Below are 16,716 nucleotides of genomic sequence, written 5' to 3' on the forward strand. Positions count from 1 at the left end.
AAATTCTTATACATTATATTTTTTATTGAATTACACATTTTAATTTTAAAAGCACCTGTCACTCGAATTTCAACAAAAATAATCTGTTTAATATATTTATTTATTCGATCGACCATCTTTAGTGAGTGAAGGAAAGGGCCCTTGAAAAAACAAACATAAAATACCTAAATTATTACTGTATTTAAAAACATGATTATTACACCATATTTAGACACATTAAATTTATGTTTTTCTTGGTTGTCCAGTGATTTTCAGAATTCACAGTATTTAAAAAAGCCTAAAATTATTTAAAAAAAAATATTCTTTATCATTTTTGTTACGTTTTCTAGTAGTCTTTGGTGACATAGTTGACAACAATAAAGGACCAATAATCATTTAAAAAGTACAATTAAATTTTGTTACAATTAAAAATATTATTTATTTTAATCTAATCAAGAGAATCATCACTTTTATTTGAATCGTCATTGTGATTTTCGGAGAAATTATCTCCGTTGACCAAGTGATTATTAATCGGCATTCCACCGTTCTCATATGTACCCTGTACAATTTTACTTGGACTGAGTGACCCCTCGAAAGAACCGCTTAAAGACCTTGCAATTTTGCCTTGGCCATCAGTACCAGTTTCTGATAATACTGTCTCGCTAGTTTGTTCACTATCAACGCTCTGTTCTACGTGGTTTGCAGGCTGAGTTTCGGTTGAGGATGTTGTATCGCCATTCGGTTTACTGGACGCCATCTGCCATGCTGGGATTGGGCTTGGTTTCGGTGTACGGGGAAATTGGTTTCTAAAGCAGACAAAAATAAGGAGGAATTGTGGGTAAAAAATACATCAGATGATTAGGTTTCAGGAATTATGTAAAATTCAGGAAGAGGAATTGTGGGCATGGATGGGCAATCAAGAGGATTCATTAAAAATAAAATACTGCAGTAAGTTCTCCTGTATCATGACACTAGGAGTCAACCCAGAACAAGTTGCAAGTGTCACAGTAATGCAACACATGAAGCCTCTACCATGACACTAGGAGTCAACCTAGAACATGTGTTACAGTAAAGTGACACATGGAACATTTATAATGACACTATGAGTATAAGTCAACCTAGAACACAACAACCCAGTGTCACAGTAATGTGTCAGATTTCACAGTAATGTGATGCATGAAACCTCTACTATGACACTAAGAGTCAACCTAGAACATGTTTCAGGTGTCACAGTAAACACTATGTGTTAAGTGTCACCCAAAATACTCCCCAGATTATGTCATATCTTGTACCTGCTTAACACAAGTCCTTTGAGCGAAACAAGTTCACTTTTGATATCACCGATGTCAATACTTTTTACGGTGGCTTCCATCGTCTTATTCCTGGCAACATCCAATGTTAGCTGGTCCAGCTTTTGATCTTGCTTATTCAGAGTTACTTTCATGCTGTCGACCATTTTCTGAACCTCATTCACTATGGAAAGAAAGTTAAATCAACTTTAACTATCTTCAGAAAAATGTAAATAAACCCTTTTCACATCTGCAAAATGTAACAACTTGTAACCAGGTTTTTTTTTTTTTGGTACCCAGGTTTGCATAGTGTGAAGACAATTTTCGGGAAAATCTCCCAAGAAAAACACACCGACGAGACCTGTTCTTTTCTTCCGAGATGTGTCCTGAGTTTGTACTGTGCATGTGTGTTGCCCTGGAATTTAACTGACATGTTAGTCCCCTAACTACAGTATTATACATTTTTTTTTAATTAAGAAATCTGCATCCATTCATAAAAACAAGGTATAAAGAAGTTTGATGCTACAGTCAGTTTCTTTTGTTGTTACGTTGTCGGACATACTGGATACTTTGTAAGATGTCCCATGCTTGTGGCAAATTTATTTTTCGTACATAAGTTGGGGACCCCTTATGTGAAAACTACTTCCTAAATATAACTAAACCTAACCCTCTAAATAATCTCTCTCATTATATAGGTAAAAGAATTTGCCCATGGGATTCAAACCCCATACATCAAAATGTAAAGTCGATAGTCTAATCCACTCGACTACACAGACGACTCGACGGAAAGAGTTTGCATTAGGGAATTGTAGTAAGCTCAATTCTTACGTCACACCTTATGGATATGACTAATGAATATTCATGTTTATTTTGTGACGTTTCATGAGGGGTCCCCAACTTATGTATGAAAAGAAATATCGCATCATGGTGAATCTTAACACCTTTACCTGTTTCTGCTACACTGTCCCTGAGTTCTTTCACTGTCTCTTGCATTGCCTTAAGGGCTTCAACCTGTTCTCGTTTCCTCATTAAAAATGGTGCAATTACATTCTGAAAAAAAAAGAAGCAATTTGAGAGTTGTTACATCAATTCTATATTTTCAAATTGATTTGGTTAAGACTGATAGACAGAAATTGTTTTAATTACACTATTACAATACAATCATTACTGTAATTTCAAAGTGTTTAATATTGTGCTGTTGTCTGATTTAATGTCAACTTTTAGTTTGGTTTTATACAAATGTTATTGATTTTAAAAAAAACATTTTAAAAATGGCCGCAATTCAGTGTTTCACCGCGAGTGTGATTTGAATAAAGAATACTGATATTCTTTATTGTCCATAGAACGTATAAAAAATGGAAATACATTTGAAACTGGCATGAAATGTAAAAAAAAAATAGATGTACTATACAAATTCAAAGAGAATAACTAAATACACAAATATTAATATCACCTTATAGAACTTGTATATACAATAGGCAAGGCTGCCAACAACCACGCCAAGAGCCGTATATCCACGCCATCCTTGGGGTCGATAGGATACTATAAAAAATAATAAAGAAATCACATCAAAATTAAAGGTTTTGTTATTCTAATATGATGCCTGGATATTTTTCATTTCAAGTCGTCATTTTGGCAACATGATTTTAGAAACTATTTGTAAATAAACGATCGAATAGAGTGGGATAAAACATTTTAAAAAACGAAAGAAGGCCAAACTTAAATTTTCTGCAAATTGTAAAATATTTTTATAGTGTAACTAAAATTTAATTTTGATAATTTTATATAGATGACATCATCACAATTTAAACAGCGTAATTAACCATAATTACTATTATAATAATACCATATCATAATTTGAAATAATTATAAAACACAATACAGTACATTACCAATTGGGTGTGAGACTGGGACAGCAGGTATTACAGCATTATACGGAGCGACCTGATTATTAACGCCGGACCTATTTATTGCGATTTCTATCTCCTTATCGGTCAAACTTTTTTTTACCAGAAATGCTTTACGAGCTGAGACAGCACTGGACTGTACTTGTGGATTCTGCAAAAATTTAATGGCTGTTTCGATCTAAAAAGAAAACAATAAGGATTATTGATTTACAAAAAAAAAAGTCTAATATATTTCCTAAAATATGTTTAATCATTCATAAAATGACATACCAACTTTTCCCGTGGAATATCAGATGTATTTTCAGTTGGCAGCAGTGGATTATCCATCTGCGGAACAGGTGACTGAAAGAATAAAAATGGTTAATTTTTCAATTTGAAATATCAAAATATATATTTAATTAACATTATTATTATATTAGTGATTTTAAATAATATTTATAATAATATTTAATATTTTTTTATTTATATTTATGTGTTTTTGTTTACTTTAAATGTACAAAGCTGAGCCTGAGGGCCTGTTTAGGGTTCTTCACCACACACCTTCTGCACTAAACTGGTGGTGGTGGCATATGTTCAACCACTTGGCTGACCTGCCTGCAGGGTGTATGTCATGTACTAACTACACCTTTAACCTGTCTCGGTTCCCCCTGTGTGTCTACTACCTAGAAGGAGCTAGGCCCAACTCAGGCCCTAGCTAGCCTCTAGGCCTAGCTAGGCCCTCCTAGCTAGTGTTGCTTTAGTTTAAAGTTGACTTGGTTGGTTGAGACTTTTGCCTCACTTACTGTTGAGTAATAATTACTAAATGATACATTTTCTCCTTTATTAAAGCCTACCTTAACATCTGATGACATAGTAAAAAAAAACTAATTCGTACAATTACAAAAAAAACGTCTATTTGTAACAATTTCTACATCATATTTCAGGCTCCATATTTATAGGCCTACTGTGTTTCGCGTTTTAAAATTTGATGATTTTAACATGGATGTCGCCCTCTATATATAGTATGCGCAAAAAAAATAATGGCCGACAACCAAAATTTTGACAGCGAAGAAAGAGTTGAGGTTGAAATTCACGAAGCAAATAAACGAAATAAAATGGATAATTCTAGTAATGTTCAAATGTTTCAGCATCCATTGATTGATCACAAAAGGTCTAGATATCCTTATTGTATAGTATGGACACCAATTCCTCTATTAACGTAAGTTGTTATAACTTCTCACTCAGGCCTCTACACGTCCCACCCACCCAGACTTTGATCGCCAAGCAAAACAACAAGCCGGTCGGCCGGAATCAAGTCAAAGGTTCCCAGCCTAGGCCTAGCCCGACTTTTTAGTATGATTCTAGACAATGGACCGGTGCATCATCAATACGTAAACAACACCCTGCCCTGCATTTTATCTCCATACTTTTTTAGGGATACGAAAATTTTATTAAATTAGGCCTATATTATTATTTTAAAATAGGCCTAGGCCTAGGCCCTAATTACACTTACACTTATTAAATGTTTGATGGAAATAGTTTAGGCTAGTGCCTATTTCATTTCTAGCCGAAAATAAGGCATTGTTAAGTCTAGACTTAAAGATGTTCACTGAAGAGGCTTGTATTACATATTCAGGCAGAGAATTCCAGTGATGTATGACTCTGATGGTAAAAAAATTGACCCTGCACATAATTATGATTTGAAACATTTTATGTCTTTTTTAAATTTAAATTTATGCATATTAATAATAGGTGGCTATTTCCATTCATTGGACACATGGGTATTGCAACGTCTGCAGGCATCATACGTGACTTTGCAGGACCATATTACGTATCGGTAAGACAAGACAAATTTAAATATTATTATTGTGTGTATTTTCACAGTCTGAAAACAATTTTACTTACAAACTGAGTGTATTGTCTGTAACTCTGTCGGGTGACCCTCACCCGGCCTGAGCTCTTATTTTTAGAAAATTTACAATGCAATTTTTACAGTTTTTATTAAAGCTCTGTCTACATTATTTTTAATCATGAGGATATTTTTTATTTTATGTGGAAGAAATAAATGTTGGTCTGATTCTGATACGATCAAACTATTTGACAAAAAAAGTGTGATTATGCCCAAATATGCTAGTGATGTACCCAAATATGGTAGTAATGATATCATCATGTCCATATATGGGCACATCACACTTTTGTTGTCAAACCAGTTTGATAGTGTAGACAGAGCCTTTAGCATAGCCCCACTAATTTTCTTTTCTTACTGTGGAGTAGGAGGATTGTATGGCATTTGGTAAACCAACACGGTACCTGATATGTAAACCACGGATGGAAAAACCAGGTCTATGGGATCAATCAATATTTGACGCATCAGAAGAATATAAAACACGAATAGTAAGATTTAAAAATATATTAATCATCTGCAGACCAAGATTTCATTTATATTTGTATACAGATGCAACAAGGCTATCAGTATGGTCAACTGTGCATGTAGATTATTATCTATCGGCATGGTTAACCATGCGGTTAGTGATTATTTGTTGCAGAGCCTATCAAAGAAGTAGGTGCACGTTCAACCGTGACGACAGTCACTTCACAATTATGATGCTTAATTATTATATAAATGCTAAGATATTATTCTCCTAAAACTGTACTATTTTTAACTATTTTTTTAAATGACATTAAATAAATTTGATAAAATCAATAATAAATCTGGTAATAAAGGATAACTTATTTACCTCATTAGCATAATCTATGCTGTGATAACTGTCACTCTCATGTTGCTATGGCACTAAATGATATGCGTTACCAGGAGAGCAAACATTGGAACATGGTTAAATTGGCAGCCAAGATGTTCGTTCAAGGCAAATATGTTGGGTACGTATATTGTTTTATATTAATTATTGATACAGTCAACTCTCCCAATACCGGATGCCTTTTGGCTAGCCAAATATGCCTTGTTTTCTGGAAAGTCTGGTATTCGGAATGGTTTTTTAATGGTAAAAATGAATTTGGGACTGTTTGGAGTTCAGGAAAAGTTTGGTATTGGGAGAGTTCCGGTTTTCAGAGAGTCCGGTATTGGGAGAGTTGAGTGTATAAATTAGTGTCTCTTTTTCTCTCTATTACATTCAATAGTGTCCTAAAAATCAAAAATCTTATTTTTAAATGCAAGATTAATAACCTCCCACTTGGCTGGATTCTACACAGACAACTTTACTCCCCTCTAAGGGTCCCCTTCCTACTCTTCTGAAAAATACACTGGTTTTTTAAAGTGCATAATAAGATCTCATCCAAGAATCTTCTACCACCAGAACTATGATTGAGGAGTGACTTGAACCTGCGCCAATTTTATGGCTATAGTTACTACTTGGCCACTTAACTTTCCTGTCATTATAAAACTATACTTGTTAGTTTGTATTGCCAAGCCTTACTGTCTGGCCACTCCATTTTGCTGACTAGACTTGTTCTGTCATATAAATTACAATTGTTTTTTGCCATTTTTCAGTGCTTGCGGAATTGTGAAAACATGGTTACCATCGCTGATTGTATACGGAATAATAATAGCACTGGTATTAATATTCTAGATATCATATCTCAACTGTAACATATTTTCAAACACTGCACTGATATTTGTATATATGGTAAAAATTCTCACTTTTAAGTTTTTTGTATAAATTTGTTTTACTTTTTGTATTTGTAATACTGATTTTTTTTGTGGAATTAGTCATTATGAAAATTTACTTACGTTTAAACATTTGTTTTGTGTAGATTCCAGTTTGACTTGTAATATAGGGATCATGTGAAAACTAGTATACTGCAGTTACATCAGTAGCTACATTTTGTTTTAGCAGTAACATGTGATTTTAGTTTGTTTCAATGTAGAAGTTCATAAGGGCAATCACTGAAATAAACAGTGCGTATGAACTACGAAAAAAGGCTTGCTAAATATATTGCATAACATGTTAAAGAGAGTAAATAAAATGTTGTTACTGCAGTAACTGCAGTATACTGAAATTGTTTAACTTGTTAAAACAGTTTGTTAAATAGTGATGTTCTGCCATGAACAGTAGAACTTTGCTTTGGAACACCTATATTGAGGGGACACCTATATTGAGGGGACATCTATATTAAGGGGACACCTATATTGAGGGGACACCTATATTAAGGGGACACCTATATTGAGGGGACACCTATATTAAGGGGACACCTCTATTAGGGGGCACTTATATTAAGGGGACACCTATATTGAAAGGACACCTATATTGTGAGGACACCTATATTGAGGGGACACCTCTATTGAGGGGATACCTATAATTAGTAAGGGGACACCTATATTGAGGGGACAGCTATATTGAGAGGACACCTCTATTGCGGGGGGGGGGGGGGAACACCTATATTGAGAGGACACCTATATTGAGGGGACACCTATTAAGGGAACATCTCTATTGAGAGGACACCTATATTGAGGGGACACCTCTATTGAGGGGATACCTATAATTAGTAAGGGGACACCTATATTGAGGGGACAGCTATATTGAGAGGACACTTCTATTGGGGGGACACCTCTATTGCGGGGGGGGGGGGGAACACCTATATTGAGAGGACACCTATATTGAGGGGACACCTATTAAGGGAACATCTCTATTGAGAGGACACCTATATTGAGAGGACACCTATATTAAGGGGACACCTATATTGAGGGGACACCTATATTAAGGGGACACCTATATTGAGGGAACACCGTTAACCTGGGAGCACTTCTAATCAGTGGGCACCTATTCAGTGGACACCTCTAATCTGGGAATACCTCTAATCAGTAGGCACCTATTCAGTGGACACCTCTAATCTGGGAATACCTCTAATCAGTGGGCACCTATTCAGTGGACACCTCTAATCAAGGGAAACCTCTATTAGGTGACACTTTGTTGGTTTTTGGGTTCTGCTGTTGTAACAGAATATTTTGATTGTAAGTATGTAAATATTTAATTGTTGACCAATCTATAATACTTATAATTTTAAAAATCTGTTAAATTTTTACTTAACATAGTAATTCATAAATAACGAGAAAACATTTACTATTTATTAGTGCAATAAAATATTTTTACAGAATCTATAATTTCAAAATATTTAAGCAACATGGACTATGCACAAAGAGAAAGTTGTTCTTATCAAATGATAGAATAAATTTTAAAAACACACAAACTTGAGTGAGGTCAGGGGTTAAGTCAACTCCTGTTTTTAGTTGTCAAAATAATATGTAAATATAATAGATTTATGAAATAATAATATACATATTTATAAGTGTTTAAATTCTTCTAAAGGACATTTTGATTATGTTTAATAAAAATGTATAAATTTTTTTATTATACCAACAATACATAATAATAATACATGGATATTATATAGTGCTTAATGCACAAAGCATCTGAGTCTAGTCTAAAGCGTGGTTCCCACTAGCGACGCAATCTACGCAACGTAAGAAAACGCCCTTCTAAAGCTTGGTTCCCACTAGAACGTAACGCAAGGACGTAAACGCAACGCAAGCGTTTTAACCAATGACAAGCGAAGTTATAGACAGTTAGCAATCACAAGCGAATAAGCCATAGCTTGTGATTGGTCAATTCACTTGCGTTGCGTTACGTCCTTGCGTTGCGTCGCTAGTGGGAACCACGCTTAATAATTGTATTTGCCCCCGCCTGCGTGAAATCAAACCTGAGATGTTGGCAGCACTATTGCGTCGTCGGTTCCCACTTGTGATTACGCAATCAAATGTGAGAATCATCAAAGGTCAAACACGCTGAAATATATTTAAAGATGTATTGTCCCCCTGAAAAATAATTCTTAAACAAATTGTTGTTGAATATTCCATTTTAATGTAACGTAATTGTTATCCACTTTGATCAAAAATTGGATCGAAAAAAAAATGTATTTACCTGAAAAAAATGTAATTTAAAGCCAAAAATGGTCAAATTGGCTGCCAGCCAATGGATTTTTTTTTTAATTTAACCATTTTTTGTCATTTTATAAGTGAAAACATTATTTTTTGTTTGTTTTTTTTCTATGGATGTGATTAACTTTATTAAAACTACAAAATAACACTTCAAAGTCTGATTTAATTAATCTTCATTTTTCATGTTTTTGGGGGACAATACATCTTTAAAATTTACAATAAAACAGACAAATGAGATAACAATGATTGCATTATTCTTTCATTGTAAGCAATAATGTCGTTGACCATTTTCTCTAAAAGCTATATACTACGCAAGATCTTCGACAAACTACACCCATTGGTAAATGTTAAAACTTGGATCAGTTTTGGTACCATCAATACCATTTCGTTGATTTGACTGACCTAAAAAGTACTCCCCATCTCGCTCAAAAAACGTTATACCATAACACGAGTGCGACGTCATGGCTCCGTACTTTACGAACATTGTTCCCTCAAGTTTAAATATTGGCGATGTCGTAGTAAAGAGGTCGGCGTCAACATTAGTGTAAATCCATAATTTTCTGAATGTGGGTACTATCATAAATACTTCTCCACCAACCTGTAAATAAATAACATTCAATGCGTGAAGGTGGATTAAATTAAATCTAGACGATGTTTCCATGGCATGTAGTGGGGTGGCCCTGTGGCGCAAATACTCAGTAGCTACGGCTCTCTGAGGAATCTTGGGTAACCCCCTTAAAATCGTCCTGCGACCGCCCCTGATCATGCGTTTGGTATTGATATGGGGATATTACAATTGGGGCCCAAGACGAAAAGAATTAAAATGTACTTACAATGGTACTTATTTATAAAGGACTTACTTACAATTGTACTTACTTACAATTGTACTTACAATGGTACTTACTTACACATGGTAATGGTACTTATAATGGCACATAATTCCAATGGTCTTACAGTACTTTATTTACAATGGTATAGGCCTACTCACTGCTGACAATGGTACTTACTTACAATTGTACTTACTTTGAAAACTGTAGTGCTGATAGGGCAATGTTCTAAAGGAATACGTTGATGAATTTTGAATTCATCAGTCGATGCGTCCCATATGTACACTATTGTATTCTGTACACAACTTAAATGATTGACAACAACTAAGTAAGTATCTCCGTCATTTGTGAAAATGTCGATTCCAGTTGAGCCAGCATTTGATTCGTCGAGTGACTGTATCAATCCTTTGCTACCTGAGAAGAGATGGTGCTAGTTACAATCCGTTATGCGTGATTAACTAATGAATGACGTATTTCATTGTATGGAGTCCAGTATGTGTACAAACGAGATATTATGTTGTGAATAAAGTTTAAATGAATTTAGATGATTGCCGTTGTTTTGTACTTAGAAGATTATTGATTGGCATCATAGTATGCCTACTCAGTGTATTTTATTTGTATTTCATACGCACTCAAAAGCGAGAAGCTCCCCAATTACAGGATGGATAAACTATTTAATAATGTATCGTGCTTATAAGCTATAGTCTCATTTGAGGCTTAGGGAGTGAAGTTGAAAGTAAAGAGTCGTGAATTACAACCCTGGCACTAGGTCAGGATTAATCTCTGGACCCTTGAGATTGGCAAGCACGTTAACCACACCAAGCTGCAGCTTCATTACACTATTTGAGATTACTTGAACAGCATATAGGTCTTCAGTACCTGATGTTGAAACACAATGGTTTGTAATGTAAACTCTTTACTATATATTTTATGTTTATTTTTATATACCTTTTTAAATTATCAACTCAAACCTATGATACTGTAGGACAATTTAATACAGTACCTGTATTACCATGTTGATAATGATTTTTCTTTTATATTTTTGCAAATAGTTTAAGAACCTGTATCCGTCATATTATGTATTGTTTTGATGTATTATGTTAATTTGGATGCACCACTTCTGTGTGTGCCACCGATGCAAAGGTGTCATTTCCTAATAAATTATTATTATTATTATTATTATAGCATAGCAAGTGTATAAAATGTGTCTTTTTTAACCTGCTGTATGGTATACTGAATTCCTCCAGGACGCACCACATTTTTCGTGCGGGTTTCCTGCACACACTCTATTGCATTCACTATCAGCACTCTCGCCGTATGTTGAGTATGCTGTTCCGCAAAAACAGTGGCTTGAAAGCTGCACACCAGAATATGGACTGCCTTGGCCCGAACAATAGTCTAAACAGTAATCTATTGTCATACTTCCACTCTGGACTGTAGCCCCTGTCATTGCTCTATTGTGTTGGTCTATAAAATAGCCTATATAACGCCCTGAATCAAGCAAAATATGTCAACATCATTTGTCGTAGTTATTTAGTTTTACTTCTTTCACATTATAATTGATTGACAGAAAGTTAATTTAGAGTAAATTTTTGCTGCAGAACTTAATCCAGAAGTTTTTAAAAATTGGATGACATATGAGCACATTCAGTGTTTGAATCTTCTTAAACATTATGTGACAAAATATGTGATGTGCACATACCTGCATATGGAAATGACGTCATATCACTACCATATTTGGGCACATCACTACTATATTTAGGTAAATCACATTTTTTGGTTAAACTAGTTTGATAGTGTAGACAGAGCTTTAAAACAGCTACGAATTATTTGTAAGCGGCACATTGCAATATATCTATTATAGATTATGATATCAATCGTGTGTTGAACCCGGTTTACATTGTCTGTCTAAATGTGATGTGCCCATATATGGACATGATGATGTCATTCATATCACCACCGTACCATATTTAAACATAGCACTACCATATTTGGGCACATCAAACTTTGACACAAAGTTTGATAGTGTAGACAGAGTTTTAAGCGGAAAATAAGTAGACCTACCCACAATCACATTATCAAATGCGCCTCAAATGTGTTATTTAAACATCGCGCTCCGGTAAACATTCGGCCTAATCGTTGATGGCGACGCCCCAACCAACCAACCCCCATCCCCCCCCCCCCCCCGAACAGACTCACTCACTGAAGATAAGTTGAACTCTTAAATACGCATACGTACGCATACACACTCATTGTTTGGTAACATTACCTAAACATTTTCGTACTTCAATTATACACTGAATTGATAATCATTTTTATAAATGTACTTACTTTTTTCTTTTATTCTCCAAACTTGAGATTTAACCGCGTGCCCCCCTGCCGCGTCGTCGTAGTAGTTTACTATTACCGCGTACAGTGTACCATCCACTGCGAATAATTTTCCAGAGAAAGCGCCGTAACCTTGAATGGAATAGTCTGCTATGAATTGACTACTGGCGAAATCCCATTTATAAACCTCTGAGTAAATTCCGTAAGCTGTGCCGTAGTGGTTAACAACAAGTAGGTAATGGTTTGTATCGAATTCCAAATATGACGCGTCATTTCCAGCTTGTGTTGAAAATGTTTGATGTTGTTCAAACAGACCTAATATAAGTAAATAAAAGTATAACATTATGCCATATTCTCAATACAACAAGAGTACATAGTCAGGGGAAAATGGCCAAAGGCTTCCTACTTTCTACATTAACAATTAAACATCATTAATCATCCAAACATATGTATATAGTTAGTGTGTAAATATATCTTTGATAAGGTACAGGATAATTGGACATTTTTACAATTAATTAAAACATCCCTAAAGCGTGGTTCCCACTAGAACGCAACGCAGCGACGTATTGACGCAAAGTGCTGTATTGCGTAATCACAAGTGGGACAAACATCGCAGGTTTGATTTCACGCAGGCGGGGGCAAACACTATTATTGGAAGGGCATTTTCTTACGTTGCGTAGGTTACGTTACGTTGCGTCGATAGTGGGAACCAAGCTTTACCATCCAGATACCGATTTATATTACCTGTTTGCGTGTTGAACTTGTAAAGGTAAGAATTTCTGATGTAGTCTGTAAGTCCATATGACTTATAGTTCGCAGCAAATATGTAAAGTTGTCCATTAATTATAAACTTCTCAAGTTTTCCTACGGCACTTGTTCCAGTCAATTCTTGGTGATATTCATAAACGTCATCAGTGTTGCTGTATTTGTAAACCTTTGTTAGGGATTCGGACACGCCTTCACTGAAAATATACTGGTGATAATTAGATCAGGATAATAGGAAGAAGACGTACGGCCAACCGATCTCATAACCGAACATTTCAAAGTGCCGTAGGACCTAGACGTTGTCGACTAGACTAGTTGTCTCCGTTGATAAACCCACTTTTTAGTCGTCATCTATGGTCCACCGTATTTAATGCGTATTAAGCGTGGTTCCCACTAGAACGCAACGCAGCGACATATCGACGCAAAGTGATGTATTGCGTAATCGCAAGTGGGAACCGACGACGCAACAGTGCTGTAAAAATGCAGGTTTGATTTCACGCAGGCGGGGGCAAACACAATGATTGGAAGGGCATTTTCTCACGTTGCGTAGATTGTTTTACGTTGCATCGCTAGTGAGAACCAAGCTTTAAAGCGTGGTTCTTACTAGAACGCAACGCAACGTAACGCAGCGACGTATCGACGCAAAGTGATGTATTGCGTAATCTCAAGTGGGAACCGACGACTCAACAGTGCTGTAAAAATCGCAGGTTTGATTTCACGCAGGCGGGGACAAACATAATGATTGGAAGGGCATTTTCTCTCACGTTGCGTAGATTGCGTTACGTTGCTAGTGAGAATCAAGCTTTATGAACCTTTTGATTTCCGACGACCTATATGACCTATGACGTCATGGTTTGGCAGTTTTTATCAAGTTGTCTGACCCAATTTCGTTGGATTTTGTATGACAACGCATTTAAAACTTTGTTTCAGCTAGTCGAATTTGTTCATGCGAATCGAAAGCGTCAGTTTATACGCATGCGTATTCATTTTTCCATCTTTTGTAGAATTATTTCTGCTTAACTTTTGCGAAGAGAAAAATTTCGCAACCAATTGCTCTTGCAGTAGCGCGATTTTTTTCTCTGCGAAACATTGGATCGGGCGAATAATTTCGCCGCTTAATGGAAAACAGGCTTTAATTTACTATTGGCATCAATGTCGTTTTTATTCGCTGAAGATGATTCACTTTCGTCGTAATCATCTTCGTTTGTCGTCATTATTGTCACTACCCGGATGTGTCGTTGATGACGTTTAAATTATGTGTCGTCGATGACGTCTATTTTGTCGTCGATTACGTATTGTGTCGGATCGTCATTGTAGGCCTACATTTCATCTTCGTCGATAAGGTTTATCGCAAATTATAGCTTGATTTCGCGAGGAACGTCATTGCAAAATGCATGATGGGAAGAGTTTGGGAGCAAACGTCACGACGCGAACGTATAATCACCTATACGTAGAGCCGTACGCGTCGTGACGTTTGCTTCCAAATCCTTCCCACAATGCTTCGTTTTCGTCATCATCGTCTTTCGTCGTTATATCATAGTTTACATCGTCATTTTTTCTCGTTTCGCCCGAAAATACTTACAATCCGGCGATCACCAGATAGTGATTGTTCTTGTAGGTGAATGCCGTATTGCTTCTTGACGATATCCCAACAATGTTTGTTTTAAAAACATATTCGTGGATAAACTCTGAATAAAAAATAACAAACTTTTCAGTATTTTAAAAAAATCGCAAAGAGCGTAAGCGATGCACGATGGGAAGGAATTGGGAGAAATATAAGGTAAGGACACAGCCAGGGTCGGCCACCAGTATATATAATAAAAACTGTGAGGCCGCTATTTCTCTCAATTCCATCCCATCATGCATCGCTCATGCTGATCATACCTCTTATTTTGTAGAGCAGCATAGATTTGGCTTGTCAGTAAAAATAATGCACATACCATTTTCACAAAATCGTCCATAAAATTGTTTTGGGCATGCGCAACTGTATCCCAGATCAGAGCAATCGTTGATGCACGAGCCGCCGTTTCGACATCCGTTGCTCGTTTGGCAAGTTTTAAAGTAACTCTGTAAAATCATTATAACATTTAAGTTTAAAAAGCGTGGTTCCCATTAGAAATACTATGCAACGTAAGCGAGTTGACCAATGACAAGTGATAGTTCAAATAATCCATCATCGCTTGTGATTGGTCAAATTACTTACTTTGCGCTTACGTCCTTAAGCTCTGTCTACACTATCAAACTTGTATTTACGTGACAAAAACAATGTGATGTGCCCATATATGGATATGATGATGTTATATCACTACTATACTATATTTGGGCATATATCACTACCACATTTGGGCACATCACACTTTTTTGTCAAACTAGTTTGATAGTGTAGACAAAGCTTTACGAACGTATTTTCGAAACAGACGTGTCGTTGTTGTAACTATAAATGATTCGGACATTTTGTACAAAGATATACAGTATTTAATTAATAATTAAAATTAATTAATAACTCAAATTTAATCTAACCATGAATCGTTATTTCAGATATTGATTTCCATGCATGGTCGACCGTGCTTATATAACTTATAATTATAGTTGACTTTACCAATACAGTAGTCTCATCCTATCGAATAACCCGTATGTTATATTAAATAATGACAGATGGATTTCTGAACTCATTGAATCAATACAAAAGCGGTGGTAAAACGGTCTGTAAAACATTTTTACTAAAACTTGGAAATGAATCAGTAAAACATCATTACTTTCTATTAAAATATCTTAAACATAACACTTAGATATCTTGGGGGTGTTGACGCACCTTTATATGCCAATAAATATTATTAGGTTATATATAATATTTATTGGCATAGAAAGGTGAGCCAACCCATCAAGATAATAAAAAACGACAAAATATCTATGAAAAATGATAATAATCAATAATTAGGTCTAACAGTCTATTTATGTTTAGGATATTTTAATGTTTATAAAGCTTTGTTCCCACTAGGACGAAACGCAAGAACGTAAACGCGCGCAACTCAAGTAAGTTTGACCAATGACAAGCGACTATTGTAACCCAGCGCTTTTGATTGGTCAAATCACTTACGTTGTGCTTATGTCCTTGCGTTGCGTCTCTATAGAGTGGAGACCAATCCTTGAACAACTTTGTGGTCGTCATTTTCCATTCTTACCTGGGTTAAATTCTTTCCCTGCATGTCATAGAACCAGACACCAGATACCGTCTCCATGTGTTCCGGTCCAGTGACGCTATCCTGATCAAACGTCGCGCACTCTTGCGTATCAGCAGCGTACGTAAAAGCTAGGCAACGTGCGTCCTTTCGACAAAGCTGCATACACTCTATTTGGGTCGCATTCAATATGCCAATCTCGTTTGACATTGCTGTGTTAGGGTGACCGTAGAATTGAGAAGACGACGTTTCTGGTGGCTTAATATCGCATTCCACATACGCATAACACTGGGTTAACATCAACAGAGCGATACAAGCAGTTGGTTTAAACATTCTAGTTTCAAAGAAGTTTGCCATTTCAACGCCTCTTCTTTGATATAACTTTTAGGCCTACTACTAAAACGGGCTCGAGAGCACTACTTACTAAGTGCAGTGCATCGGGGAATTATTAATATTAAGGCGGTGCTTCGATTGCGCTTCAATTTGTAATGAGAATGATTGTGGTTATTTTTG

General features: G+C 35.8%; 3 protein-coding genes across 3 annotated transcripts; 1 reads left to right on the plus strand and 2 right to left on the minus strand.

The window, feature by feature from the left end:
* Window positions 1–3: 3 nt before the first annotated feature.
* Window positions 4–4,148, minus strand: LOC144835995 (peroxisomal membrane protein PEX14-like). The gene is made up of 7 exons (XM_078691161.1): window positions 4,009–4,148; window positions 3,446–3,517; window positions 3,161–3,353; window positions 2,722–2,810; window positions 2,216–2,318; window positions 1,272–1,452; window positions 4–785 (listed from the first exon to the last, which is right to left on the minus strand). The coding sequence occupies exons 1-7, from the start codon at window positions 4,024–4,026 to the stop codon at window positions 428–430; spliced, it is 1,014 nt and encodes a 337-aa protein (XP_078547287.1). The 5' UTR covers window positions 4,027–4,148; the 3' UTR covers window positions 4–427.
* A 42-nt stretch (window positions 4,149–4,190) lies between these two features.
* Window positions 4,191–7,524, plus strand: LOC144836021 (transmembrane protein 222-like). The gene is made up of 5 exons (XM_078691192.1): window positions 4,191–4,373; window positions 4,907–4,991; window positions 5,429–5,548; window positions 5,901–6,031; window positions 6,660–7,524. Exons 1-5 carry the CDS (start codon window positions 4,195–4,197, stop codon window positions 6,736–6,738), a joined length of 594 nt encoding a protein of 197 aa, XP_078547318.1. The 5' UTR covers window positions 4,191–4,194; the 3' UTR covers window positions 6,739–7,524.
* A 1,491-nt stretch (window positions 7,525–9,015) lies between these two features.
* On the minus strand, window positions 9,016–16,569 carry LOC144836020 (uncharacterized). Its single transcript, XM_078691191.1, has 8 exons — window positions 16,207–16,569; window positions 14,965–15,091; window positions 14,607–14,712; window positions 13,004–13,221; window positions 12,263–12,574; window positions 11,150–11,422; window positions 10,128–10,345; window positions 9,016–9,702 (listed from the first exon to the last, which is right to left on the minus strand). Exons 1-8 carry the CDS (start codon window positions 16,558–16,560, stop codon window positions 9,433–9,435), a joined length of 1,878 nt encoding a protein of 625 aa, XP_078547317.1. The 5' UTR covers window positions 16,561–16,569; the 3' UTR covers window positions 9,016–9,432.
* Between the last annotated feature and the right edge of the window lie 147 nt (window positions 16,570–16,716).

This window comes from Antedon bifida, chromosome 2 (genome assembly GCF_963402885.1).
Source record: "Antedon bifida chromosome 2, ecAntBifi1.1, whole genome shotgun sequence".
Lineage (NCBI taxonomy): Eukaryota > Metazoa > Echinodermata > Crinoidea > Comatulida > Antedonidae > Antedon > Antedon bifida.

Bases quoted from the DNA above. Each gene is read 5' to 3' on its own strand.
- LOC144835995 (XM_078691161.1), bottom strand. The intron at 2,811-3,160 runs GTAATGTACTGT...TATTTTTTATAG, and splicing joins CCCAGTCTCACACCCAATTG to TATCCTATCGACCCCAAGGA. The intron at 786-1,271 runs GTACAAGATATG...TGTCTGCTTTAG, and splicing joins AAAGGACTTGTGTTAAGCAG to AAACCAATTTCCCCGTACAC.
- LOC144836021 (XM_078691192.1), top strand. From the start codon at position 4,195: ATGGCCGACAACCAAAATTTTGACAGCGAAGAAAGAGTTGAGGTTGAA. The intron at 4,992-5,428 runs GTAAGACAAGAC...ACTGTGGAGTAG, and splicing joins CAGGACCATATTACGTATCG to GAGGATTGTATGGCATTTGG. The intron at 5,549-5,900 runs GTAAGATTTAAA...TTACCTCATTAG, and splicing joins AAGAATATAAAACACGAATA to CATAATCTATGCTGTGATAA.
- LOC144836020 (XM_078691191.1), bottom strand. From the start codon at position 16,560: ATGGCAAACTTCTTTGAAACTAGAATGTTTAAACCAACTGCTTGTATC. The intron at 13,222-14,606 runs GTAAGTATTTTC...GTATATTTTCAG, and splicing joins TATCTGGTGATCGCCGGATT to TGAAGGCGTGTCCGAATCCC. The intron at 10,346-11,149 runs GTTAAAAAAGAC...ATCTCTTCTCAG, and splicing joins TTCAGTATACCATACAGCAG to GTAGCAAAGGATTGATACAG.